The 27993-nt window shown below is 40.4% G+C and overlaps 2 protein-coding genes across 2 annotated transcripts in view; one reads left to right on the plus strand and one right to left on the minus strand.

Moving 5' to 3' along the window:
* Nucleotides 1-19695, plus strand: part of LOC144661443 (uncharacterized) — a 61517-nt gene extending 41822 nt beyond the window's left edge. The window contains 8 exon segments of the mRNA XM_078522220.1: nt 15-263; nt 1619-1838; nt 1992-2154; nt 5988-6143; nt 10899-12255; nt 12257-16567; nt 17308-17910; nt 18408-19695. Of these exon segments, the coding sequence (XP_078378346.1) occupies nt 15-263; nt 1619-1838; nt 1992-2154; nt 5988-6143; nt 10899-12255; nt 12257-16567; nt 17308-17910; nt 18408-18791 (7443 nt within the window). The 3' untranslated portion in view covers nt 18792-19695.
* Nucleotides 19696-22377: 2682 nt separating this feature from the next.
* Nucleotides 22378-27993, minus strand: part of LOC144661423 (uncharacterized) — a 35616-nt gene continuing 30000 nt past the window's right edge. Inside the window, 5 exon segments of the mRNA XM_078522187.1 lie at nt 22378-23379; nt 23986-24238; nt 25405-25580; nt 26095-26277; nt 27009-27465. Coding sequence (XP_078378313.1) covers nt 23235-23379; nt 23986-24238; nt 25405-25580; nt 26095-26277; nt 27009-27465 — 1214 coding nt within the window. The 3' untranslated portion in view covers nt 22378-23234.

The following is a 27993-nucleotide window of genomic DNA, read 5'->3' on the forward strand; positions in this document are numbered from 1 at the left end:
TTTTTTTTTTCCAGCAATGTGACAGCAATAAAAAACATCAGTGGACCAAGAACAATAATCTACGATGCAGTGACAGCAACTTGAGGACCAAAAATGATCGGTGTTTGAATGGGGCATGTGTAGGAACACCCTACACCTGCCTTGCATGTGAAAGTCATGATGGTAGTGGCTGCCCAATCAAACGTGGATACTGCATTATAAACTATCGTGGTCGAAGGACATGCTTTGCTAACAATCATTATAAACCTGGAAATCCTTGCCAGGTGAGTAATCAAATACATGTAATTAAATTGCTTTGAAAGCACAGCTATGTATTATGACTAGACAAATAATTATCTGAATTAAGTTGGTGTTAAAGGAACCTCAACAAACATAAAAACGTTTTTTTCCTGGCTAATATAAAGGTTGCAGAATACATACTGTGGTAGGGTAGATATTGCAGTACAAATGAACGTTGTTGTTGTTGTGGCAGTGCTCATAATACAATGCCTATAAAATTATATAGCTGCTAATGATACATTACTGAAGATGTCTGGTTGTAATTAGAAACAGTTCCTACTATTCGTTTGATTAGTATTCTGAATCGATGCAGTGTTGAAACTTCTCAGCTAATGGTTAATGGTTTTAGTCCTGGCTTGTTGTAGAATGGATAGAAAATATTTAGTTATTAGCTGCTTACAGCAGCACGAGATAATTGACTGCTGAACTGCTGACGCTTTTGACAATAAAAAAACAGTGAACATTGCGGGCGTAAATAGCTTTGGCCCCCATTTTCGCTTATATTAAAAATGGCGGCAAATTCCAATCATTCCAAATCAAAAGGTTTCAAGAATTACTACAAGCGACAAAATACTTTGTAGAACTAACCGCAAGTTTACTAAAATTAAGTAAACACGACTCATTCACTTCTAAATGCTGTTTTAGCGATCACTTAAGAATTGTCAACGACCTATTAGACCCTCAACGAAGTTGACAGGCTTACACAAGTTGGATTGGAAGAATGTTTTTACACCGTTGCGTGAGCAAAATTAGTTATTCAAAACTCATAAAATAAAACCACACAGTTGTTAAAGATCAGCCACTCGAAAAAAGAAGTACTACATATTTGAGGAAACAAAGCTTCTGTTTTGCTGAAGTGATACTAAGCAATTGTTTATCCCTAATTTATTCAAAAGCGGTTGAAAACATGATCGCCAATGGGACAAAGCGAGCGGTAGTTTTGAAAGCATTGTCCGCCCTTGCAGACTGAAAGCCGTGATAAAAGTCTGTTGAAGGAATTGTGTTTTTGCCTAATGTTTTGCAGCCACAAGTCCATGCAATATGTCTATGTAATGCCATCGTAAACTGTGCTCGACAGGAGGAGTCAGAAGGTGGCAGGAGGTTAAATCAGTGGTTAAAGCACTGGACTCGAAATCCGGAGGTTTCAGGTTCGAATCCCGTTCTGACCACTAGCTGGTGTTGTTCCTGGTCAGTCATGACACTGAAATTCAATCACTGAAACGTCTTTCCTAATGAATCCTGTTAAAAGCCTATTTTATTCTGAAGCAGTTAAATTAACTACCTGGCAAGAATATTAATTTTATTTGTTAATGTACCAACTGTCGATTTTTCACTGTAGTGGTGTTATCCAAGAAGCAGCATCAGCACATGGTCAAGTCGTTATGGTGCGTCTTGTGATGACAATGATAAGTGCACACGTGGAGACACATGTCGCAGTGGCCAGTGCAAGGGCACAGGTTTCACTTGTAACTCAGATTGTCAGTACTGCAATGGCAACAGTTGCAGTCTTAAAACAGGATTTGGATTTGCGAACAACAAGTGCACGTGCAAGATAGCAGGTAATTAAAGTGCCACTTTTTCCCAATCCTATTAACAGCTTCCTAATCTGTCTTACAGAAGGTTGTTGTTTTTTCATGCCATTAGCTGTGGTACACCAAACAAAGTTTTGGTTTGCAATAGTTTTCTTCATTAATACACTTTTTTCTTTACAGGTCGAGATTATGGCCATCAGACTTTAAATCCGTCAAACCAGTGCCAGTGGTGCGACTTGTATGATACAACTGCTCGTGATTACAGTACCTGGTCTAATCGTCCTACTGTCCCATGTGATGATGCAAACAAGTGTACAAAACAGGACACGTGTAAAGCCGGCAGGTATATGTCATCTCTTTATTTTCTCTTTATTTTATTGCTGCCTCGTGGTTTTCTCTTAATTGACAACTATATTAATAATTATTTGTATAGGTAATCGCATGGGGCCGAGTAAAATAAAGGATTAATATCACGCGTTTAATATCCGAAGCTGTAGAAATTGCCAGAGTCGTTCGTGACGAGGGCTTTTTTTACAACTACTGAAAACACAAGTGATATTAATCCTTAATTTACGAGGAAACATGTGGTTCCTTGTTTATGACATAGAGGGCAAAATTTACTGAAAATTGTCAATGCTTATAATAACTTATGTACAGCGCGAGGCTTAATTTGGCTTGCGAAACTAAAATGTTCCTCATATAAATCGAGCAAATCTTGACGTTCAGAAGAGAATAGCGCTGACCGTTTTATGCAATGAAAGGTATGAAAGTCGTCAAAATAATAAAAGAGTTGTTAACAACTGAACAAGGGAGCACTCAATATAAACGTAAGCTTAATTTTATTCACCTATTTGCAACGGTTTTGAAGCTTTCCTCTACGAGCCTTCACATGTCAGTTCTCGACATAGAAATCAGCAAACGACGATCCCAAACAAACTTGTAGAAGTAATTTGTCCGGTAAATGTAACCTTCTTTCACAGAACAAATTATATATGTCCTCCTTTATATCCTGGGTGGCTGGTGATGAGTCTTAGGGCCCATTTACATGGAAAGAGGATGATCCTAGCACTAGGATCATCCTACTTTCATGTAAAATGGAATGATCCTAGTGCTAGGATCATCCTAGTACTAGGATAATCCGAGCGCCATATGTTTTCAGCTTTCAGTTTACATGTGAATGGTTGCATTTGGCCCTAACGCTAGGATCATCCTAGCGCTAGGATCATACTATCTGAGACGAGGGATGATCCTAGCGCTAGGATGATCCTAGCGTTAGGGCCAAATGCAACCATTCACATGTAAACTGAAAGCTGAAAACATATGGCGCTCGGATGATCCTAGTACTAGGATGATCCTAGCACTAGGATCATCCTCTTTCCATGTAAATGGGTCCTTAGAGATGACAGAAGTGAAACGGAGATGTCAGTTGCCGGCCGCTATGAATGAGTTTGAATCATCGGACACTCGCAAGTGTCTGATGCAATTTTTGTACCGTTTTCAACTGTAATAATCTTCTGTTTCAGCTTTCGGATCTTCGTTTCAAGTTATCGCCCCGTTTCCATTCCATTTTCATCACATATCAGCGGAAACTGAAGTCAAATTTCGAAAAGATCGACTACAAGCGAGCGCTGTGTTTGAAAATTCTGCTCAAAATCCCGCCGTCTTGAAGCCAACGAAGTGCTCAGCCGATCAGAAACGAGCAACTTTCCTGTTTGTACAATCAGGATCAAGTAATTTTTTCCAGGGCAATTACCGAAATTAAGGAAAAATGTTCTCTGTCTCAGCCAATCAGCATTCAGTAATTTTGCCCTCTATGTTATAATAAAGGTAAACGTTTACACTTAATCTGTACATTAGAAATAGGTATTATCAGGCTCCTGGTATTATTTAGTGTACATCCAGATTTAGTTTGTAGAGCATCGTTGTTTTGTAAGTAGTGGGGTTGGTAAAGGAAGATATTAAACCTATACATAAAATGTAGTAAATATGGTGTACTTTCTACAGAAATAAATGAAATTTAGGTAGTTTGTTCTTGCAATGCGTGTTTTAGCTATACAATTGTGATTGTTAAGTCGTTGGAGGCATTTTACAAACGGTTTAGAGATGCGAGCAGCTAATTTGGACAGCTGACGGCCGTGATAAACTGCCATAAACACAAATAAATTTACAACAACAGTTTATTTTAAAAAAATCATAATTTGGTGTCGTTATTGCGCACCTCTATGTATAGAATCTACGTCATTTTGTGAGCATAATTTCGGAAATCAGAAGCATAATTTGGGAATTCTGGCATAATTTTTGCATAATTTGGCAAAATTTTGAGCACTGCTAGTAGCATAATATGCCACTTTTAGGAGCACAATCTATAAAAGCCTACAGGAGGTTCAAGTAACGGGGATGATCGAATGGGGGCAAAAATCCATACCCAAAAAAACCCAAGGGCTTTCAACAAAACCCCCAAAAATCCCTAGATCCAAAATTGACCCCTCAAAAATCAATAGCAAAACACCTTTATTGAGTCTAATGCTTGCGTGCGCTTTGCGCATGCGCATTAGACTCTTTATTATATGAAAAAAGCTGTTAGCAATCCCAAGGGAATGGTTCGGGATCGATAATCGTTCGCTGTAATGTAGAAAACAATGATCAGCTGCAAGAACGGACTCCGTACGGACACGCACGATTAGTTTCAATTAAAAACAGCCAATCAGCGACACGTGTTCCCACGCATAATTAAAAGTTCTTTCTCAAGTCACGATTATTCAACACTTGAACAGGACGAAATAATTTTCCAGTTAAGACATTTGTAAGCTTTTTGTGAAAATAAATCTTCGTTTTCAGTTCAGTTAAGCACTTGTGTTTTCGTCTTGCTTAAAAAGCAAGACGTCTTTGAGAAAAAATATTTCGACGGCGACTCGCGTTTATTTACACAATGCGACCAAATATTTATTTTGTTTTAAAAAATAGAAAACTTTACCTCGGTTTTTGTATTTAAGTCATTCGAATTTTGACCAATTTTTTCTTTACAGTGCAAACAAAAACCTTCAAAAATAAAAGATGTACATGGATAAATGTAAATCAAGTTACGCGACTAAATCAAAATGCGTTTGTTTGGCCGCTTTGCAGTATTACACTGTCCCGGCCTTTGCCATACACTGAAATCGAATTTCATGCTTTTACGACTCTCAGAGATCTTAAGTTCTTCTTACAGCTAGAAAAATCATAAAATGGTTACATTGATACGGAAGTGATGATTCGCGAAATTTGTACATCATGATAAACAGTCTTCGCTCCTGTGTATGGTAGCTTGATAATAATTGCCTAGTTTCCAGCGTTCAAAAGGTCATCATTATATTGACGTGAGCATTTACACCCGTTTTTAGGAAAATCTGTCACTAAGTGCTTACAGTACAATGGAGTAACAGTCACTATTTCAAGTGCTTTTATTGCAAAATCTGTTTCAAGAGTCATCATCAAAATGGTGAAAAATCTGAAAGAAAACGATGTGAAGTTCTTCAACCCTTGTTGTAATGAACATGCTTTTTGTAAATCGTCACGCAATCTTGTCCAAATGTTTAATCGTTTCTGCTTTTACGGACAATACGGAAGAAGTAACATCAACTCCTGTTCATACTTTAAATTTTGTGAAGCATATAACATTTATGACTGTTTCGTTTTCATCCATAATCATCCACGATGCCCCTAGCTTGCTATAAGCATTTTAAATTAAACTCCCGAACACAAACCTCTAACCAATTTTAACCGGCTTACGAAAACCGCGCAATCTGTATCACTATGCCATACGGCATTAGACTCATGTCACCCTTGGTGACCTATTTTTTGTACTTTATTTGCAAAACTATATAGCCAAGGCATTACCACGAATCTTCATATTGTTTTTAATACCCAGAAACATCCCTACTTAAATAAAAAAGATACTTCCAAAATTTTCCTACCCAAAAAAATCCCGGAATCGAAAATTTCAAACCCCCCAAAAATCCTTCGATCACAACCACCGTCACTTGAAATCCAGAGTAGCCCCCCCCCCGGGAAGGGGGGGGTTACAGGTAGGTAACAAAACCTCTGCTTGTACACGGGTGTCAAGAAATGGCGCACTTAAGCCTTGACACATGTAATATCTGTAGTCTGTGCAGGTTAAAGCTTTGTTTCTTATTTCAGGTGTGTAGGACAAGGCTACTCTTGTCAATCATCTTACCCTTCATCAAGTTGTATAAAGACTTCTGAGTGTGTTGGTGATGGAACTTGTAGGTCTATAATGAGGTCATATAGAACTATATGTCGACCTGCTGTTGACGTTTGTGATCAGCCAGAGAGGTAGGGTGAGAAGAATGATAGTCCAACAAAATCTGTTGTTTTCCTACTGACTTAAGCAGCTAAAAGAACGAATGATGTGAATACGCATGTATATGTAAGTTTAATTGCAATCTTTCCTGTTTAAACACATTTATTATGTTGTGTTGTGCTGCTGTGTTATGTTATGCCATAAAAACTTTTTATTTAGTTGTCACACTTTTCACAGATGATCTCAACTACTACTTTCTAGAGGCTTTCAAACAGTTCCCATCAAAAAGTTGTTAGAAAGGTTTTAAAACCTTATCAAAATATAGATTTTTTTCATATAAAAATTATACAGTACATGATGATGTTTTTGTGCACATCATTGTAAGGAAGGTGTTTCGCAGACGGCAAAGTACATCGTATACCAATCTGGAGGTATATATTCAGATTCTTACTTAGGTATAAACACATGAGTTTTTTAATTGATGCTTAGTGTCCACGATTAAACCCAGAATATGCAGCCGTAAAAACAGTATTTTTTAGTTTACAGCAATCAGTGATTTACTTTAGAAAGTTTATATAGTGGCCATGGGACCATTTGACAAAGTGAAATTTTTCCTCAGCACTTGTTAGGTGGTTATAGAGGCATACCAGTCTAATTTCATTTAATCGGAAAATAAAATGACTTTTTGAGGGAATATAGCTTATTTGTGCCAGCCAAGTGTTATTGTGACCCGAGCGTATAGCGTTAGGGCCAAAAAGTTACTAAAAGGAAGCAAATACAAAATACTATCGAAGCAAGGCATTTGATTACCATTATTGCGTTCGGCAAAGGAGACGCTTTCTAATTCCGTTATTATTCGAGTTTTTCACACTATCTTTCTATGGTTATTGAGCCATTTTATATAACTATTGAGTTACCTCTATTGTATTTTATGATTTGTATCTAAATGTTTGGAATGTCTACATTTTTGCGTTCGGCGGTAGGAGAACGCATCCTAATCTTGCGTTGGCCTGTGGTCCCATGCTTGTCCTGTGAACGCGCAAGCGAAAGTCGTTCTACGTGTTGTTCTATGTATGTATGTCGGTATGTGGCAGGTTGGCCTCAATCTCATGTGAAAATACATTAGAAAGGAATTAATTGCGTCACAGCAACGCCGACAATGACATTGAACCGTAAAGGCAGCGCACGCAAAAACAATTCATTAAGCCATACCGCTAGGCTGTAAACAATTTTTGCGTTCGACGGTACGAAAACGCATCTTAATCTTGTGGTGGCGTGTGGTCCCGTGGCTGTCCTGTGAAACTCGTTCTATGTATCTTGGTATGTGGCAGGTTGGCTAATTAATGACGTCACAGTGTTTTCGCGAGACACCCTGGATGGGAACGAGGTTGATTTGATCTAACGATCTTCGTTTTGCGTTTTCGAGTTTGCCCTGTGAGTTGTGCTGAAAACTAAACGTTTCGGCAGTGCTCCCTTCAACAGTAGCAAAATAAATTGCTGTGCTGCCTCGTGCGCTGTTGGATTGAGATTGTTTTGCTGATAGTTTCAAGTGATGTTGGACACGCGCTTTATGTTGCGCGCGCGGTCGTTTCAAATTTGTATGACGATATAAACAGTCGCGTAACTCGGATTAAGTTTGCCAACCTTGGGTACCTATCTTGGGTCGAACGCACTCCCCTAATCTCCGATTATTACTAGTAGTTAAGTAGTCTTTTGTTACTCTTAGTATACATTACAAATAACTATACGGACATTTTCCAGTGTATCTTCTTGATATACATTGCACTCTATTTGGATTCATTAAAGACCTTTAGCCACTTCGCTTGGCACAATCAAAAGGCTTTATTCTTCTCTTATGGTTTAGAAAGATGGGTTGGTACAAGCAGTTTAGGTCTCATCAGCTTGGCAATGTCACATTTTCTGCATGGATTTTTCATTGTAGTTTGCACATCACAAACAGAACTTAAATATAAAAAAAATATGGAAACATAATATCAAACTTCCCACCCCTTGCCTACAGCTTTCCCTGCCCCCTTCCCCCCTTTCACCCCACCCTACCGGCACTCCCCTAATTTCCAATTACTACTAGTTATCAATATACAAGACCAAATAACATCCAGATATCAAACACAGATATAAAAATAAAAAAAGTTGAGGTAAGGTTTAAGGACTCACGGGTAATAATACTTTACAATAACATACTTTATTTGATAAGTAGGTTGGGTAAAAGGCAGCCAAAGGGCTGATGTGGACCTACTATACTAAAAATTAAAAATTATAATTGTAAAAATTTTACATTTATAAATTTAGAACTAGTATATACATAGAAGTCAGAATTTACTAATACTAACGTGAAAAGAAGAGAATACATCATACATACATAGATTAAAAATTAAAAATATATAAAATCATCTTTTTTGTTAGCGACTGCTGTCGCCCCCTTGTCAAATGAGAAATTGTCTATAATTGTAACATGTTTACGTAAAGTTAGTTTAAAAGAATAAGAATTATCTGGTACTTTAACTAATCTATTTACAAAATTCCAGATTACAGGACCTCTGTATTAGGGTGTTTCTGCCAGTCTCTGATTTAAATCTAATGATGTTAAATTGGTTAGGAACACGAGAAAATCTAGAAGTTACTCTTTTAGAAAACAGTTCACATATTGATTGGGTCGTTGTTTCATAATATACAGTTGTGCATAAGTAACAGTACGGATTTTTTTATAGAAGTAGGAGATAGGCAGCCAATCGGATTTCATGAGACATGTGTCATCTGCCATCGTTGAATTAAGGTTATTCACAATACGAGCTGCTCTTGCATGAATATGATGTAGAGAGTTCAGTGCAGAAGGAGAACAATTTCCCCATACTGAGATTCCATACGTTACACTGGGGATAATTGTTTTAAAGTATATTTCCTCGAGAGCCTTCTTGGAGAGGATTCTCATTCTCTTCAACACTCCAACCTTCTGCGTGAAATGTTTCTTTACTGAGTCAATGTGCACATACCATGTCAACTTATTGTCGATTTTACTCCAAGGCAAGTGGTATAGTTAACCAGGTCGATATGGCCAGTGTTGAAGTAGAGGGGAGGTATAGGCCCAACAAAAGAGGTTTTTTCTTATTATCATTGCCTCAGTTTTAATTGGGTGGATAGTTAGCTGATTTCTAAAACTCCACATGAGGACTTGCTCCATTGTTTTGTTTAGTGATGACATAACCAGGTCAACATTTGGACCAATACAGTAGACTGTAGTGTCTTATATTTCCCAATTGAGCCTCGGCGTAAAATTCCCGCAATGGCGACTCTAGAAACACAAATTCAAGTGAACGATATTTTGTTACGTATCGTTTCTTGTAAGATAACAAGAAGTTGCTCCTTTGTATCTTCGCCTTGTTCTTTCCTTCCTAAGCCGAATTTTTAGCTGCATTTTGTTCCATTTATGGCTAATAGACTTTGATTTTCTTTCCGAACACTACGTTAACTTCAAAGCTTCTGTACGCTTAGCTATATGCACTGAATGGTTTTAACGCGTCAATAAACGTAACCTGATTGGTAAATGTTCCTGGCAAGATGAACCGTGAAACAATCAGAAACAGGGCCGTAAATGCGCTTGCAGCCCACAAATTCAAAATCGCCCGCCACTCACACGTGTTTCGGTTAAGGAAGCTTCATATTTGGCCACGTATATTGATTATCATTGGACTTCAGAACAGAGAGCGTCAACTAAATTCGAATGGTTTCACTGAAAACGTCTGAATCTCGAATAAAATCTCTGTTCCGAAATACAATGATTATCAATATACGTGGCCAAATATGAAGCATCCTAGAGATTCAGAAGCAAATTAAAAATGAGCTAATCGGTCGGCGGTTAGCTCACTGAAAGCGTCGGACTATCGTGCGGGAGGTCTCGGCTTCGAGACCACCCGCACGGACCAACACTCAGGGTCTTAAAATAACTGAGGAGAATATGCTGCCTTTTCAATGACATCTGCAAATGGTTAAATATTCTAGTCTTCTCGGATAAGGACGATAAACCGTAGTTCCCGTCTCCTGTATCTTCACTTTTATGGTCAGCAGGGGACGTAAAAGAACCCACACACTTATCGTAAAGTGTAGGGCATGAAGTTCCCAGTGTTGTGATCTGGTCTTTTCCAATCGTGCTGTGTACTGTTGTAATGCTCGGAGATATTAGCAGTACAAGCTACTCTGAAATCCAAGTGTAACAAATGATGATGATGATGATGATGATGATCTTTTCAACAACGGAACCTCTTTGCAAATAATACAGCGTCAGTCCCAGCTTTGTGCTAATGAGGGCTAAACTTTCGTCAACGAGGAAATAAATGAGAGAGTAAGATGTTAGTTATGCAATATCTCACGAGTTGCTTCATTTTTAACCTGTTCCACGCGTTCAGTTGGTTGGGGATTAGCGGGAAGAACGGCGAGTGGAAACAAGGTGCGCTTTCGTTTTTTTTTGACTCGCCATTCTTTGCGCTGCTCCGAAACTAACCAAAGGCGTGGAAAAGTCTATTTAATTTTTCAGCTTATACACAACGCTTTAGAGGTATACCGTAGTTTAAAATGAAATTCAGGTCAAAATGATTTCAAACTAGTTTCATTCGTATTTTCCTTTCGTTAAAATCATTTTGACCTGAAACTCGTTTTTAACTACAACATATATTCACAGTATATCACTAGAAAGCACTGCGTAACTATTTTTCAGCTGCAATATCAGTTTCATAGCTATTAATATCGTTTCCTATGAAATGTTTTCATCTGAGGTGCGATGGTGTTCTTGGAACCTGTCCTGGAGCAGTGACAGACAATGTTGTCTTAAAAACTGGTAGCCTACAAATGATGGACTCCAGGTTCCAGTCAGCTATCACCTACCAGTATATCACAAACAGATTATTTCTGCGCATATCTGGATTTTCTGTGTCATGCGGTCGGCTTAACCTCAGATGGTCTGTTCTATCAGGAACCTCATCTTGTTATTTTAATTCACCTGTTAGTGGTACTCTGTCAGACAACAATGTATACCAGACTATCACTGGGCTAACGCTTCACGATAACACGAATTACAAAGTCTCTGTAAAAGCATCCGACCTCAGAGACAAAATGCATCCTTTTTTCTGTAGCAATGTAATAGTCGTGGATACATCAAAGCCACAAGGAGGGTGGATCCGTGATGGGCCTGGAGCTGACATGAGTTACCAAGCCTCCAGATTGTTGCAGGTGAACTGGGGAGGAGTGCAAACAAGACATGGTGTTGACAAGTACGAATGGAAAGTGCTTCTTACTTCATTTAACACCCATCAAACCAGCGAGTTAATGCCTTTTACCAGCTCAAATCTAAACACCAATGCAGGGAAAACTTTCAACAACATAGCAGATGGTTCAAAAGCAAGATTCGTTATACGAGCCTACACTAAAGCAGGTCTGTTTTCTGACTTTACAAGTGATGGAGTTGTCATTGATGCCTCACCACCAGTGGCTGGCAAGATATATGATGGCAAGCAACTTGGCGTAGATGTGAAATATGCCAAATGGACAAGCACGTTCACTGTAAACTGGGACCGTTTTACTGATCCACATTCTCCCATCTCACGATACATCTGGGCGGTACAGCGGCTTGGCGCTGGACTCATTACTTCATTTAAGACAACAGCACTAAAACGCTCTCCTACAGCAACCAACCTGAATCTAGTTTCTAAAGAGAGCTACTGTGCAGTCGTCAGAGGTTATAACGAAGCTGGACTTTACACCCAAGTCAAGTCAGACTGTGTGCTAATAGACCATGATGCTCCACAAGCTGGTACTGTTAACGATGGGCGATTTAGTGATGTAGACTACCAATCAGAGGACACCATGATAGCAGCGAACTGGAATGGCTTCGTAGATGGTAACAAAGGAAGTGGAATCGTTGAATACAAGTACAAGATAGCGGATAGTAGTGGAATCATAATTGTTCCTTGGACATCAGCAGGAACTGGAACATACATTTTACGTAAAGGGTTAGCTTTGGCGAATAGGAAAAAGTATTTTGTAACTGTTAAAGCAATTGACGCTGTGGGTCTGGACACTGTCGTCACCACTGATGGTGTTACTGTGGATACAACTCACCCTGTGTTTACTGGTAAAGGTTTTGGTAACTGGAGAAGATGACTTCATGAATGGAACCCAGTGTGTCTACGTACCAAGTATTTCATCAGTATCCGTGCAGTGGGTTGGTTTCTTTGATGCACACAGTGGAATTCTACGATACGACTGGGCTATTATCCCTTCAGACGCATCACCATCCAGCTCTGACTTCAATACTGTGCCAGGATCTAATCTACCAACCTCTGCAACCTTCCGTGGCTTAAAATTAACTCAGGGTAGAAGTTACTTCATTGTAATAAGAGCCTACAATGGTGCCAAGTTGTTTAAAGATGCATATTCTGTGCTTGTGATACCCGACTTCACCCCTCCATCAACTGGAAATGTATTTGATGGACCAACTTTTGAAGTAGATGTCGATTATCAGGCTGACTTGACATATGTTTCCAGTTCTTGGACAAAGTTTCCAGAGCCACACACCGCTGTCAAGTGGTACTGCTATGCTGTTGGAAGCTGTTTGTCAGGAAACTATCATGTCACAGGAAATAGATTCGTTCGACTCGACCCTTCGAAGGCAACGTCATTTTTTTTAACAAACTTAACGCTGGTTAATGGCCAACGATACTGCATTAAGATCAAAGCTGAAAACCAGGCTGGGTTGATAAGTTCAGAAGTGTCTTCAGATGGCTTCATCGCCGATGTGACACCTCCAAATGTACGAAAGGCTCAAGTGCGAGATGGAAATACAGGCTCAGATATCGATTATCAAGCCAATACCACAGCACTGTCTGCAAAATGGGATGGTTTCGTTGATCCAGAGTCTGGGATTCAATATTACGAGTATGGAATAAGCAGAAATCGTGGTGGTAAACCCAATATATTTTCTTATCAAAACGCCTGGTTAAACACTTCGGCTACTGCGACTGGTCTCTCACTGGTGGATGACGTCTATTATTTCATCGTCTGCGCTGTAAACAACGCTAGACTACGGAAATGCATCAGCTCTGATGGCGTACTCATTGACCTGACCCTTCCAAGCCATGGTGTAGTGTATGATGGGATTATCGAACCAGATCTCAAGTACCAGTCATCTCTGTCAAGCATGGCTGCAAACTGGGAAGGAATCTGGGACTTAGAGAGTGGTGTTGAGAAATTTGAATGGAGTATTGGAACCAGTAAAAATGACAAAACAAGTATTCAAGACTACACAGACGTTGGTCTTTTAACACATGTGAGAAGTCAAACAGTTCTTAATTTAGTGAGTGGAACAAAGTATTACGTGCATTTGAAGGTGACAAATCAGGCTGGGGCAATCAGGGAACTTGTTTCAGATGGTGTCATAGCAGATGGAACTCCACCAATACCAAGCACAATCTATCCAGGTTTTGGGTCACAAAGTGAGTGGAAATACAACGGCCAAGAGAATGCTTTCTACTCTGCTACGGCATCAAATGTTGCAGTTTACTGGAACAGATTCTCTGAACCTGAAAGCGAAGTTTGGTACTACAAGTGGGCCATAGGTACAAACAAATGTGGTACTCAAGTTCAAGCACTCACCAATATCGGCCAATCGAACTATGCTAACACTTCAACGACAGACTTGGTCTTCAGACCTGGTGTAAAATATTACGTCACTGTGATTTCCAGGAACCGAGCTGGTCTTTTGTCAAGATCATGCTCTGATGCATTGATCTTTGACAGCACTCCACCACTTCCAGGAAAGGTTAACTTTGGGCAACCATCAAGCAGAAATGGAGGGAAGACATTTATAAATAACAACAGTGTAATTATTTTTTGGGATGAATTTACAGATCCAGAAAGTGGAATAAGAAGGTGCAACATTTCAGTCCTTAACCAAGCTGGAAACGTTTTCTTCTCTGCAGTGATGAATACCTCTCCAGGCAATATCACACTTCCTCGCAGCATTGCATTTCTTCAAGGTGAATACAATGTCAGCATAAAATGCATAAACAACGCAGGTCTTGCTTCTTCATCATCTACAGTATTTGTCATTGACCACACACCACCCAATGCGACAGGTCCTATTATAGCCGGTCTATCACGTGATCACTCTTTCCAGTATCAGTCAGATACAAGTTCAATAACAGCATCATGGCCTTCGTTCACAGACCTTGAAAGTGGTATAGAGAAGTACTACTTTGCTATTGGCACTAAGCCTTACCAAGACGATGTGGTCAGTTTTGAAGACATAAATTTGGCAACACGGATAACCAAAACTGACCTCAGTCTTTCGCATGGACATACATATTTCATCACAGTCATGGCTAAAAACCTGGCCGGATTAAACTCTAATGTTTCGTCACTTGGTTTAGCAATAGATACATCTACTCCGTCTGCTGAGAGCAGTGATGTCCAAGATGGCTCAGGTGACGAAGACATCGACTACTTCTCTCCTAATATGGAATTATCAGCACAATGGGAACATATTACAGATCCTGAAAGTGGCATCATACACAGCGAGTATTGTTTGGGGACCAAACCTCTGGGCTGTCAGATTAAACCAATGACAAGTACTGGGACCAACAAATCATTTACGTGCCCAGAATGTATAATATACGAGGGAGAGAGGGTGTTTGTGACAGTCCGTGTGACAAATGGAGCATTGCTATCAAAAACAGTTACTTCTGATGGAATGCTATTGGATGTTAGTGCTCCAGTAATGGGACCTGTTATTGATGGAAACCAGGTGATTGGATTTGACTACAATGTTGTCCTCGAAGATTGGAATATATCCATGTCTTGGTTTGGTGTGGAAGATACTGAAAGTGGCGTGCGATCGTGCAGTTGGAGTATTGAAAATACTGGTGGAATCATTTTGTTTCAAAAGACAGTCACCAACAACTCCATTTATAAAGAAAGAAATGTTTTCTCGGACAACCAAACATATAAAGATCTTCAGTTTACGAGAAACATGACTTACTTTAATGTGTTGACCTGCCTGAATAAAGCAGACTTACAAGCTTTTGTGCGGTCTGATGGCTTCCGGGTAGAACCTATTTGGCCAATTCCAGCTATTGTTCGAGATGGCTCAGTACCAGGGACAGACCTAGTTTATCTAACCAATACAAAAAACGTTGGTGCTAACTGGGACCCATTTTTTGCCGATGAAAAGGATCCAGTTGTCGACTACGAAATGGCTATCGGGACAGCAGCGGGCACAGAAGATGTTCTTCGCTTCACAAGTGTTGGTCTGAAGAGAAGTGTTGAAAAGGACTTGGCTCCAGACATCCCAGATCTCGATGTTTTAGAGACTGGTAAAATGTACTACGTAACCATTAAAGCTACGACCTCAAGTGGTTTAAGCTCGGTACAATATTCTGATGGATTCACTGTAGACCCTAACCCACCACTCAAGACAGAAGTTTCAGTGTCGCACAGAGTTGTTGATCAAGAAATGGAGACAATTGAAATTAGTGTTTCTTGGCGTGGTGTTAAAGACGAGGAAAGTGGCATCAGTAGCAGTGGATACTGCCTTGGAACAACTCCTCGAGCTTGTAAGAGTGGCCTTGTTCCAGCAGGTGCTTCTACGTTTGGGACTATTGGCCCTTTCAGACCTGATCCATGGGCTGAATATTTCGTCACAGTTGTTGTCCAAAATGGGGCTGGTCTGCGCACAGTCATGTCGTCAAAGAAGCTTGTTTTTGACACGTCACCTCCATCCAGTGGTACTGTGACTGACGGTATCGACCATGACATCGATTTTATGAATTCTACGGATCTCTTGTCAGTTCAGTGGGGAGGAATTGAAGATGATGAGACTGGTGTTGCCAGCTGCTCCTGGTCGCTAATCGAACAGTCCATCTCAGAAGACAGATCTGTATTTGGTAATGACACTGTTGTGTTAACAAGAGCTGTGAAAAGCGAAGGAAACCTCACTCAAGCAAATCTTAGTCTTGTCCCAGGCGCTCGCTACATCAGTGAAATCATGTGCACCAATTTTGATGGCTTCAGTAGCACTTCTACCTCCGATGGTGTTATTGTAGATGTTACGTCACCAAATGCTGGTCTAGTTCACGATGGATCATCTCTGCTAGCTGACGTTGATTATCAGTCATCAACAACTTTTGTAGAAGCAGTATGGGATCCCTTTGAAGACCAAGAAAGTGGAATCATGGAATACCGCTGGGGCCTAGGAACCACTCCTGATGACACGGATGCCATGAATTTTACGTCCGTAGGAAGGATGACTTCAGGGAAGGCAGACAGCGTGTTACTGACTCATGGTGTGAGGTATTACGTCACAGTGGAGGCTGCAAATGGCGCAGGAATGACGTCACGTGGCTGGTCTAGTGGTTTTGTAGTCGACATCACTCCTCCTGAATTAACTGAGGTACATGTAATTAACAGTTAGCAACTTTCACCAAAGTGGAGACACATTTTAATGACACTGAGGTGAACACTTGATGCGAAACGAAGGTCTCATTATTTAAGTTTTTATTATTTATATTCCTTAAATTTATAAAAACGAGTTCATTCTTACCTTGCCAGAACAGTCAGCTTTTTCACATGTTTCCTGCCGGAAACTACTTAGCTACTGGGCTAAAAGGCTACCGCCCCGTACTGGTCACTTCAGCAGTGAATAATAAAATAAAAAAATAAAATAAATATGTGTTTATAGTGGTCATGCACTTAGCTTCATATCTCAACGAGATAGCTAGTTTACAGGCATGCCACTGAAACAGAGAAAACAAATAATTTATAAATGAACATAACAAGGTTAAAAATCCCAACTGGCAGGAGGCAGACCAGTTGGCTAATTATATAAAGCGTGGTCGAGGATTTGAACTCGGGACAACCGAGAAACAAATCCAGCTTGTGGCAAGGGCAGGCCTCGAACCGGGGACCTCCGGATTACAACACCAGCGCCCTAAACCACTCGGCCAAGTTTATCCGTCCAGGATAAACTTGCTTAAAAATATTAAAAAGAACATACTCTAACCCCCTTCTTTTTTAAATAACTGTCGGTCAAGACACAACTAAGCATGGTGTACTTCATCTTCTTACCGCTATATGCAACGAATCTACTGCAGTTAAACTTAACTACACGTTCTTGATTTGTTCTTTTTGCAGGTCACTGCTGGTTCAAAGCTTTGGATTGGGCCTACAAGCGGTCTGCGAGCCTCCTGGAAGTCACAAGACCTCGAGAGCGGAATAGACAAAACGGAATTTTGCGTTGGAACATTGCCTGTGGGATGCCAGATCAAATCCATGACCGAAATACTCCCAAACGCAACAAACGTGACATGCAGTGACTGCCGCTTGAGCCATTATGGGACGTACTACCTTAGCATAAGAGTAACAAATGGTGCTGGCCTTTTTACTGTGATTGCAACAAACGAAACAAGGATTGATCTGACGGCTCCTTTCCTCGGAGATATCATCCCGCAGTTCTACGTCACTTCGTGCGTTACAAACTGTACCGTGGTTTCAAATATCACTGGTGTCCAGGATGACGAAAGCGGTATCAGACGTTGTAGTTATGCCATACGAAACAGTTCGGAATTTGTTACTGAGTTTATTGATAATGGCTTGAGTATGACTGTGCAGGCCAAAGGTCTACAGTTGCAGCCTGGACAGAGCTATTACACTGTTGTGAGATGTGAAAACAATGTTGGACTTGCCACAGAGAGCGTGTCTTCTCCAGTCATTGTTGACAATACACCACCTTCAAAGGTATGGCTTAGTTGCTTATAATATATCCAATCAAAGTCAACAGAGAAAGACTCAACAGAGAAAGATGCTCATTTCCTCACTTTGTATACATACATATAATTATTTTTTTATCATCATTGGGATTGCGACAGTATGCTTCTCAAGGATCGTTACACTCGGTGTGTCTGATGACGAAACCCTTCAGCTTTGTTACTGCCATTTTAAAGTAAAGTAAAATTATTTTTTTAGGAGGCTAGTAGCTCACAAAACCGCTGCTTAACTCCGATTTCTGAAGAATGTAACGACTCGGATTTTTGCTACTCCACCTAAGTGGTATGCGTCTCCCTACCAGGTTGCCCGGATTATGTCCGGTATGATATCTTCTACATTAATTTGTTTTCCTGGGTAAAGTTTTCCTGTCATGTACAGTGGGTGCCTTCATAAGTTTTGGCACTATAAACATATAGGAAGAGGTTCGTGGACTGCAATAGATTGACTCTTGTTGCTTCTTTTTTCAGGGCTCGGTAATTGTGAGCGAAGACCGCACGCATGACGTGTTTGGCATACATGCCAGTTGCCATCTGTTCAACAAAACACTGCGGGCTCACTGGTACGGTTTTAACGACAAAGAATCCGAGATAAACGGTTTTCGCGTAGCAGTTGGCAAACAGCCGAACGCGACTGACGTCTTGCAGTTCCAAGAAGTTGGCTTGGTGACAAACGTTACTCTGCCTTTGACCAACATTAGCACGTTGTTTGATGGTGATATCGTTTACGTGACAGTTGAGTCACGCAACGGCGCAGGCTTGGTTACTCAAAGTTCGTCACCTCCTACAAGGTTAATTGCAGCTGACAGTGAGCAGTACTTGAGAGAAGGAGATTTTTACTGTCTGAACGTTTAAGCAACAACAATGATAATAAGTACAAACTGTTTCGCAAATAACTAACGAGTATAATCTATTACCTTAGTAGTTTGAAAAATATTTGTTAAGTAAGACGTCATCGTTTAACTGTTGATGTTTTTGCTGCGGTAGGGGATAAACGTTAGTAATTAGGGTAGTTTGTCTACCGTGATTTTACAGCATTGTATTACTACAGTCTATAAGGGACAGATGCACATTTGTTACCATTGGCACATATTTTAGGCCTGTTTGGTTTTGGCTCACAAAGACAAGTGTATAAATAATGAATTATACAATCAGCCGTAACATGAGGTATAAAACCCTTTAATACTGGACATATTTACTCATATAAACGATCCTTTTTCGTTTATTTTAAGTGAGAAAGTCTCCTAATTTTTAAAGGGATTGGTGTCGATTAAAGGCCCGGAATTGTATTGCAGTTAGTATAGTACTGATCATATCTTGATCAGAGTACACTGTATATTTTCGTTACGGGTAATCTGACCCGCGACGTTTCGAGGGCTCGTTTAATTTTCCGGACTCGATTATTTAGTATTGATTTCAGTTTAGCATTTGCAGCTGTTTTAGACATGAGAATTGTTTGAAGTTTTTGAAACTTATGAAAGGTTTTGTAACTTTTTGGAGTTTTTGTTCCTGGCTCTTATATTGTTGGGAATCGGAGAGTGCTTTTGAAAGATAGAAAGACTAGCTTGCAATCATTATTTACGGATAGTTGTTTGTCCTCCGGATTTCTGATAGCACTAAATGTCACTTTCCACGAATCTGAGGCATGGAACGGCGAAATTTTAATTAAAACGCGATTGATTGTTGTTGCATTTAGTAAAGGTAGATTATAATTGCAGTTTACTTGTAACAGTAAAAGCGGATAAATAAAACGTTTTTTTTTAACAACGGAGGTTATTTTAATAATCCAGTATTCTACTCTCTCAATGGTGAAAAGCACTTTTACCACACAGAGACTGGGTGTCGTGTATCAAAAATTATGTGTGTGCTGAATGGGTGCGCGCACGTGGATGTGTGTGCGATTACGTGCGTGTGTGGAGCTATGGATGCACGCTAGTTTGGGGAGGACCGGAGAAGCGAAATATTTTCGAGGATTTTTTGAGCCAAAAATCAAGAATAATTTTCTGTTTCAGGGGCAACGCACACGCGATCATGTTTTATCAGCGAATAGACAACCATGAAATCAGCCAGATTCGCGGATTTCCAATAGAACGCGCTAAGTGTCCTCTAATACTTGATAATAGCACAGCCAAATTAAGCAATCCTTTTATAACAGTATCCGAGGAAAAACCCGTTTGCACTGTCAATGCCTAATGTGGAAAGAAAATCAGCAGCAACAGAAATGATTTTTCCTGCGCAAAGCGCAACAATTGAACACAGACTTGAGCTCACAGAGTTTCGGATGGAAGCTCGCGCGGGCGTACTGGCTGGTGTCACCTCAGCCCGACGAATTTAGGGGACCAGACATATCTTGTCTTACACATTTTTAACGGTCTATGCCATCATTGGTAGTCAAGCTTTTTGTAATGAACGACGTAAGTATTAGGACTAGGTCGAAGCTGTGCACTGATTATTATACCTAGGTAACCTAGGGGTAAAGTGGTGATAGAGGGATGCTGGAAGGCCAGACGTTCCTGTTTGATCCTGGGTGGCGACAAAGAAAAACACATCTTTATTATTTCAACAATGACACGGACATGGGACAAAGAAAAATTCTGAGTCCCCGATGACACGAGGATTGTTGAAAAATACATGTTGATTTATCACCGAGCTCAAAATTTACCATCTTTATTATTTGCTACACACTTGATGAATTCAACATTGCTGTTCCTAGCAGCACGCGTGTCAAATATCAACCTAGTAGTCTCTCGTAGCTCAGTTGGTTAGAGCGCCCAACCGGTATCTGGGAGGCCATAGGTTCGATTCCCGTCAGGGACTCAGAATGTTTCTTTGTCCCATGCTCGTGTCATAGTTAAACATAAATTAACCAATGAGAGAGCGTGATGTATAGCCATAATGAATTGGAAAACTAGTTCACATTCCCTCTCTTACAAAATCGCTGCGCGTGCACCGAACAAGCGCCTTGACGCAGGGACTTATTTTGAAGCAGTACACACGGAGCGACTTGTAGCAGCGACCTGTCGCCTAGTGTGTCCCGACATTCAAAGCAATGCTGCGTGGATAACTATACGCAAGGATATTTATACGGTGCAATTCAGTCATTAAGTGCAACAATGTGCCCGGGACTTCAGAGTACAGATGTTTGTGCGAGAGATTTCCCTCCCCCTTCTCCTCCCCCAATGACCTTGATGTGTTAAAACCTGAATATCTTCAATGTTCGTGGCCATTAATCTCAGCGTTAGTCGAATGGTTGGCCACCATCATTCGTATTGACTGTAGGCCAGGAAAGAAAGTACTTTACCTTTTGATTGACATCACTTGCTTCTGTAGTCAAGGTTTCCAGTTTGTTCCACGTTAGATGTTACATCTGTGATTGCGCGCCATGTCTTTGATTGTTTCTTCGAAAGTTTGAAAAAAGTTTGCTTCAGTGGCGTTCGAGCTAAACACGAAAACATTGATTTTCCAAGAGTCTCTCTGGTAACGCTATATTGCTGATGCTGAAGTTTGCTTGAAAATACTCGCCGTCAAACTCGTAAATCTGACCAAAATATTAACCAAAATTATCTACATAAAAATTTAAATTTCATCCATAAACACGAGCGTCTTGTCTGCATTAAATTTACATAGAAATAAAGCAATAAGTAAGGCCCATTAGGAGTCCTGTATAAGCGAGTTAATATATTATTGGTCAATTGTTTTCGATTGTAGCATTTCAAGAACGGGTCGCACATTTATTAGACAACGAGACCCGTCCAGAAAAACATTGTCTGAATGCTCAATATATTATAAAATAAAAGTGAACTCAGAATTTTTTAAAAAAATGTTTAAAGCATCTTCGCAAGTTTGATATTAACTAACTTGACCCTGTATAACTTTCGCTCCATTTCAGCAAGCCTCGAAGTAAAGTTTCAATAACAATAACCATAAGACGAAGCAACGCTCTAACTCGTGACGTCATGAATTCGCCTGAATTTGCGCCTGACAGTCAGTCAGGCGCAAAGGGACTGCAACAATTCATTCGTCAATTTGCTCCGGGGCGTTAACCGATCATGGAAGATTCAAGTTCAAACTTACTCACGGAATAAAAACACATGTGGAGAAAAGTAAAGAGAGGTTATGCAATAGAGCAGTTTTCAATTGAGTGTCGTAAAACCAAAACCAAAGTAATCACTCTAGCCAATCACAAAGAACACAGACAATCCAGTAATCCAATAAAAACTCGAAGCACGAGAAAACGTGCGCAAGCGCGTCATGATTGCTTTTGGTTTTACTTCTGATTGGCCGAGACAGTGGCGCGAGGGTTTTAAACCAATCGCAAAGCGTAGTAATGCAAAACCGACGCAAACGCGAATTACTTTCGACACAAGTGAAAACCGCTCTAGTGAGAGAGCAATCTCACTGACAAATTATTATTGGTTGGAATTCAAAGAGACATTTTGTAACAGCCTTTATTAGCGTGTCTAACAGCTTGTAAGCAATGCAGGCTATGTTGAGCATTTAAAAAACACATTTACCTTCTACTATAAGGTCTATGCCCTGCTTAGATCAATCAAACTAACTTTTACTTAGAACCAAGATTAAGAAATAAAAAGTCAGTGACAGTAAGCAACTGCATTTGGGCAGTGTGAACATAAGTTCACATTTCCGTAGGGGTTCACTGTTTCGCGATAAGTGATGTATTCCATAACACTCAGTAAGTATGCTCCAGCATTTTGTCCTTCCATTAACAGTTTTTATGCCACGTTCAATAAACAGCTTTAATTAAACGTGTTCAAGATTTGGTGTGAACGGAACAGGGCATACGTCTAAGCATCTTCCGTTCACTACAAACAACTAATGTCTACTCTAAAAGATTACGCTTTCTTGTCGTGTCCCCCTCGTTTCCACAACAAAACTAACCACACCTGACATTTAAAACAATTCTAATATAGTTTCTTATTATTTGGATCTTCACACAACGCTGGTGTATTGCGTAACAGACCTAAGTAACGTGACAACCTAAGCAACTTATGCGAATGAAACTTTTGCAAAATGGTTCCCCATTTAATCAGGTAGCGTGACTTTTTCAATTGAACAGATGAGTTCCTTGGAAGCTTACTATTACAATAAAAACATGTTAATTGGAGGCTATGAAAACGATTATCATATTTTATCATTAAAAACAATCAATTCATGCCAGGACATAAAAGCCATGATTAAAACATTAGCTTATAGGTTGCATAAGCTTCCTCTACTTCTAAAGCGCAGTTTATTAAAAAAGCAAATCTTTCGGCTTCGTTACTGGACTTCCTCAAACCCTTAATTCTCGCTTTCCTTGGTAGTCTTCAAGGCGGCGTCTTCGGCAACGCTTGAGGGAGAAACAGAAGCAGTCTGCTGCACATGCGCAGTCGATGCTGTTTGTTCTTCTTCCGTCTTTGTCGAATCGGACTTGTCAACGACATCTCTGAATGACACAAAGATAAAATGAATTAGCATACGATGCTAATTAAAGCAATTTGAACCCATTTTTTTGATTTTTCTGACTACTAAAGGTTAAAAAATTAAAGCTAATTATCCTTTGATATTTTTAGTTTCCAAGGGCGATAAACATGTATCTTCTCTTTTCAGTATCAGGCAATTATCAATCATAGGACAGGTGAAGAGAATATAGAAAATCACCAACTAGTTGTTGGTGCATGGTGTTAATGCACCATCATGCATTGAATATTTCTGGAAGATCCCCAGTCAGCGCATCAACCCATCGAATAAGGAATTTGTTATTCGTCTGCGTAAGCTTCCTCTTATTTTAGGAACTTTTTTTTGCTTTTTCGGCCAAAGTTCTTCATCGTCCGGTGTGACCCTTCTCCGCGTCAACGTGTATTCCCTCTTTTATGGTCAAATGATATCACAGTCGAATAATAATTTGAGCTATTTGAATGGGTCGTCTGTCTATGTGCTCATGTTTCTTTTTTTTCAGGGTTTAGTATGATCCAACATCAGCGGAGAGTTTTGGATGAATTGCTAACTTTTCTTTGCCGTTGCATTTTTGCGCTCAATCACAAAATTTTACCTCACACGAATCTCCGGAACATTCCGACGTTGCTTCCTTCCCCTGGACCTCAAGCCATCCTCCTCAGAGCGCGGCGATTCAGTACCGGAACTATCTGCACCTACGTCGTCGTACAGTGGGTTAATCAAGCCTTTCTCTGGTGTAGCTTTGAAGGAAGAGAAAGAGGTCTCCATTTCATCGTCGCTGGAGGCTGGAGTCGACGCAGTTTGAGGACTAAGGCGATACTTGTCTTTTGACGACATCCTCAAAAGACCTGAAGAGGATGTATTATGTTTGATGAATTAACACTGGTAAGGTAAAGGTAAAGGTAAAGTCTGTGTCCGAGCCAAGTGGCCAATACAGCCGGAGCTCATCCCGGTTTCCATAGCATTAAGCGACTAGGAGTATTACTACTCCCCCTGGATGGGATGCTAGTCCATCGCAGGGTTACCCCCCAGCAGTAAATTCGCCGGTATCCTTTTATACACTTGGGTGGAGAGAAGCGCTGTGAGAGTAAGATGTCTTGCCCAAGAACACAACGTAGCGCCCCGGCCATGGTAGACTGTTTACAGTCCCCTATTTTCCCGTGAAGTCGTAGAGATCGATCGTGCAGTCCGACGGGCCGCCATCTTGGTTTACGAACGCGAGCATCCCTCCCCGCCACCCACGGGATTTTTGCACTCTCTCCAGTTTTCGTTTGCGCTCGTAAACCAAGATGGTGGCGCGTCGGACTGAACGATTGATCTCTACGACTTCACGGAAAAATAGGGGACTGTGAACAGTCTACGGCCATGGCTCGAACTCGGGCCGTTCGACTCGAAGTCGAGCACGCTAAAAAAGTAAAAAATCATCACAATGATTTTTGGAGGCCACCGCGCCTCCCAAAAGTAACAAAAAAATAACACTGGACGGAACAAAAAATGCATTCCATTTTAATTCCCCCGAATCTAAACTATCCGTACTCTTTGATGAGTTGTTACTACTCTGCGCGTGTTTTTCCACCTAACTAAGCTATTATATTGAAGTTTCCTTTAGTCTTAAGAAAATTTTGGATGATACAACATGGCTTGGTTCAAAACATCTTCATGTAATCGATTCTTAATGCCAAAGCTCATTGTGACCCTCTCATGATTGTTGACGCCATGTTAAAGTTCTATCAATCTGACACTTGACGCAAAGTCGACAATAAATTTTACTGATTTTTTCTTGCAAGTTAACGGTTGAAATTTCATCCATTTACGTTTCACATTTGACAGTAGAATAATTTAATCATTCCTTTAGTTCCATTAGTACTTTTGACTAGTACTTTTGCCATGAGTTTAACTTTAATACTGATCATGGAAATTTGGCCACTTATTCATTCTACTTCCACAACAAGAACTTCGCGGAAACGAGGGGTTCAAAAGAGAGAAGCTAATTGAATGTAGAGGAGAACAGTACCTGTCAATCTTCGCTTGCTGCTTAATTTCTTTCCTGCAACAGGTCGTTTTCCAGTGTCACTATCTTCATCCAACAATGACTCCACACTTCCAGCACCGCTCATTTCTCCATCGCCAGCTTGCTCCATGCGCCACACGCGATAAATTTCGGGTGTGCCCGGCTGAGAGGATAGGGCCCTATAGGAAACAGAACATAGTGTTAGCTTTTGGTTTGATGTCCAGTTAACCTCTTGTCCCGTTCCCCTTTCCTTTGCGCATATCTTGTCTGTTGACAAAAGCCATTCGCCCCCTCCCCCGCAGAAAGGTAATCCCGGTGCACTTTGTTTGTCGAGGACAGCGTTTTCATTTTCTTAGTCGAAAAGCTAGGATAACATTATCAAAACGATTTTGTCCTTAAATTTAAAACGATTAACTTGGAGCAAGGGTACACATCTCCCGAAATTTCGATACAAGCAAAACACATTTTTGTTTTGACCAAAAATGTATTTCTGTATCCTCGAATTTAGGTTTTCTAGTTATCTCTTTTAAAAGGGTTACAAAAGGGCCTCTGGTTCTGAAGTGAATTTAAAGTGATCATATCAGTGATGATCTACCCTTTTCCAAACCAATCTGAATGCGTCGTAAGGCTATCTCAAGTTGATTTATGACATTAAATAAATAAATGGAACAAAAGGTTTTTTTGAAAACTCACATTTGTGTACTTTTTGGGAGAGGCCGCGGCGTTCCGAATCCGCTAGAATACATTTCGGGAACAGTCAGACTGCCCGTCGTCCCGATGTCGCCAGAATACATTTCCGAGAGAGCCAAGCCGCTGTCTTTTTTGCTGACGGAGCTACAGTAAGGAAGCTCGATCTCTGCAGTCCTATCTTGAATCCTGCAAATCGTAAGTAAAAATCAACAACTCTGAAAGTGACGTGAAGTGACCTGAGTGAGAATTGAAAGGATGCCCCCCCCCCTCTTCTCTACCTCCACTCCCACCCCTAGAGGCAGCACTTTGCTAGGTTTGCACCAACAATTGGCGGCAAGCATTTATACTCCTGTGTACATGACAGAAGCACTGTGAGAGTAAAGAACCTTGCGGCGTTTGAACGTCAACAAGTTTGGCCACTTAGCTTCCCAAGGAAAAAAGGTCTCTAACAGAGGTAAATACAATGAAACGTCATTAAAGGCGTGGTATTGATTGTAATACAGACAGTAGGCATGGACACAAAGTAAATATTTCTTGTCCACCGGATGAATTGTCTTGATAAGGTTTCTCCGTGGCTCAAATGTGTTTAGTGACCCGCGCAAAAGAGTCAACATTGCTTATTTTGGATCTACGATTTTCATCCGTCTTTAGTGTTACGTGCATAGTTGCTTTCTATCGACATCCATCTTTCGATGTGCTAAACAAACAAGACGGATCGAAATCCGCCAATCACAGTCTATTGGCATGACCTTCTGAACTTGTGAGCCCATTTGCATGAAACAAACACTGTTATGCATCGGTTCTGCTTGGCTCATTTCAAACAGCACGTCAAAAGACTGCTGTAGAAAGATAGCTTTGCACGTAACACTGAAAGCGGGTGTGAATGTCATCTTGGGATTAAAAATTATATAATTTACCTTTCTGATTTATGCTTCTTTCTCCTTCCCCACCACACAAGAACAACAACTATCAAAATCAACAGGAATCCTGCACATGCGCCAGTAACAATCCATTTCCAACTCGTACCATGCCTCTCATTAGCCGCGATCAAAATCTTGGCAGTGGTTTGATCACGTGACGCAAGCACGGCACCACCTGTGGTCTTATCCAGTTGGACCCAGACCACGCTCTCTGGCGCCTCTTTCTTGTTATTGTCAACACTGACGACGAAAGAATCATTCCATTGACCATCTGACAAAGTTATTTTCCCGGATGTTGGCCACAGGAATCCCACGCGATGCGATGACTCGTTTTGATACAGAGACCATTGCACTGTAACGTCACCAAGAGAGCCTTTCGCTCGGCGAACCGGAAATTCCAGTTTGGTGACTTGTCTTTCTCGGGAAACTTCTACAACACCATCTTCATTGTAAACTACATTGAATAATAAGCAAAACCGATAAATAAGAGTTGCGGTGAAATCAGTGTTATTAAGCTGAAGAAGGCGAAATCATTTAACATGTTAGGAAATGCCTTTTGGTTAGAGACGTATCTATTCTCTAGAATATTAAATTTTGTTTATTGGTTTTACAGTTATAAAGAGTTTTTCTGGGGTATGATAGCACAGCAACACTGAGCTAAAAGCCAGAATCATTTAAGTATGATTGCAACGTTTTATGCTACTTGTTCGTTAGTTTTGCTTGTGGTTCTCACACTTGACGAGCGTTCTCTAAAACAACAACAACAACGACGACGACGACAACAACAAAAAATATGAACTGGGCGTTGGAATACGCACGTAAGCCAAGTCACCGGTTTTTGTTTAGATTGATAAAAACAATAGCACGTTTGCTCAGAGCACGTCTTTTTTAAATGTAATACTGAAGAACTCAGAGATCTTGCAACCACAGCAAAAAATTCGGCAATTTAGGTACAACTGCTCAATCAACAGCTCTAGTAACA

The sequence above is a fragment of the Oculina patagonica genome, chromosome 1 (assembly GCF_052425735.1).
Source record: "Oculina patagonica isolate OP01 chromosome 1, crgOcupat, whole genome shotgun sequence".
Classification (NCBI taxonomy): domain Eukaryota; kingdom Metazoa; phylum Cnidaria; class Anthozoa; order Scleractinia; family Oculinidae; genus Oculina; species Oculina patagonica.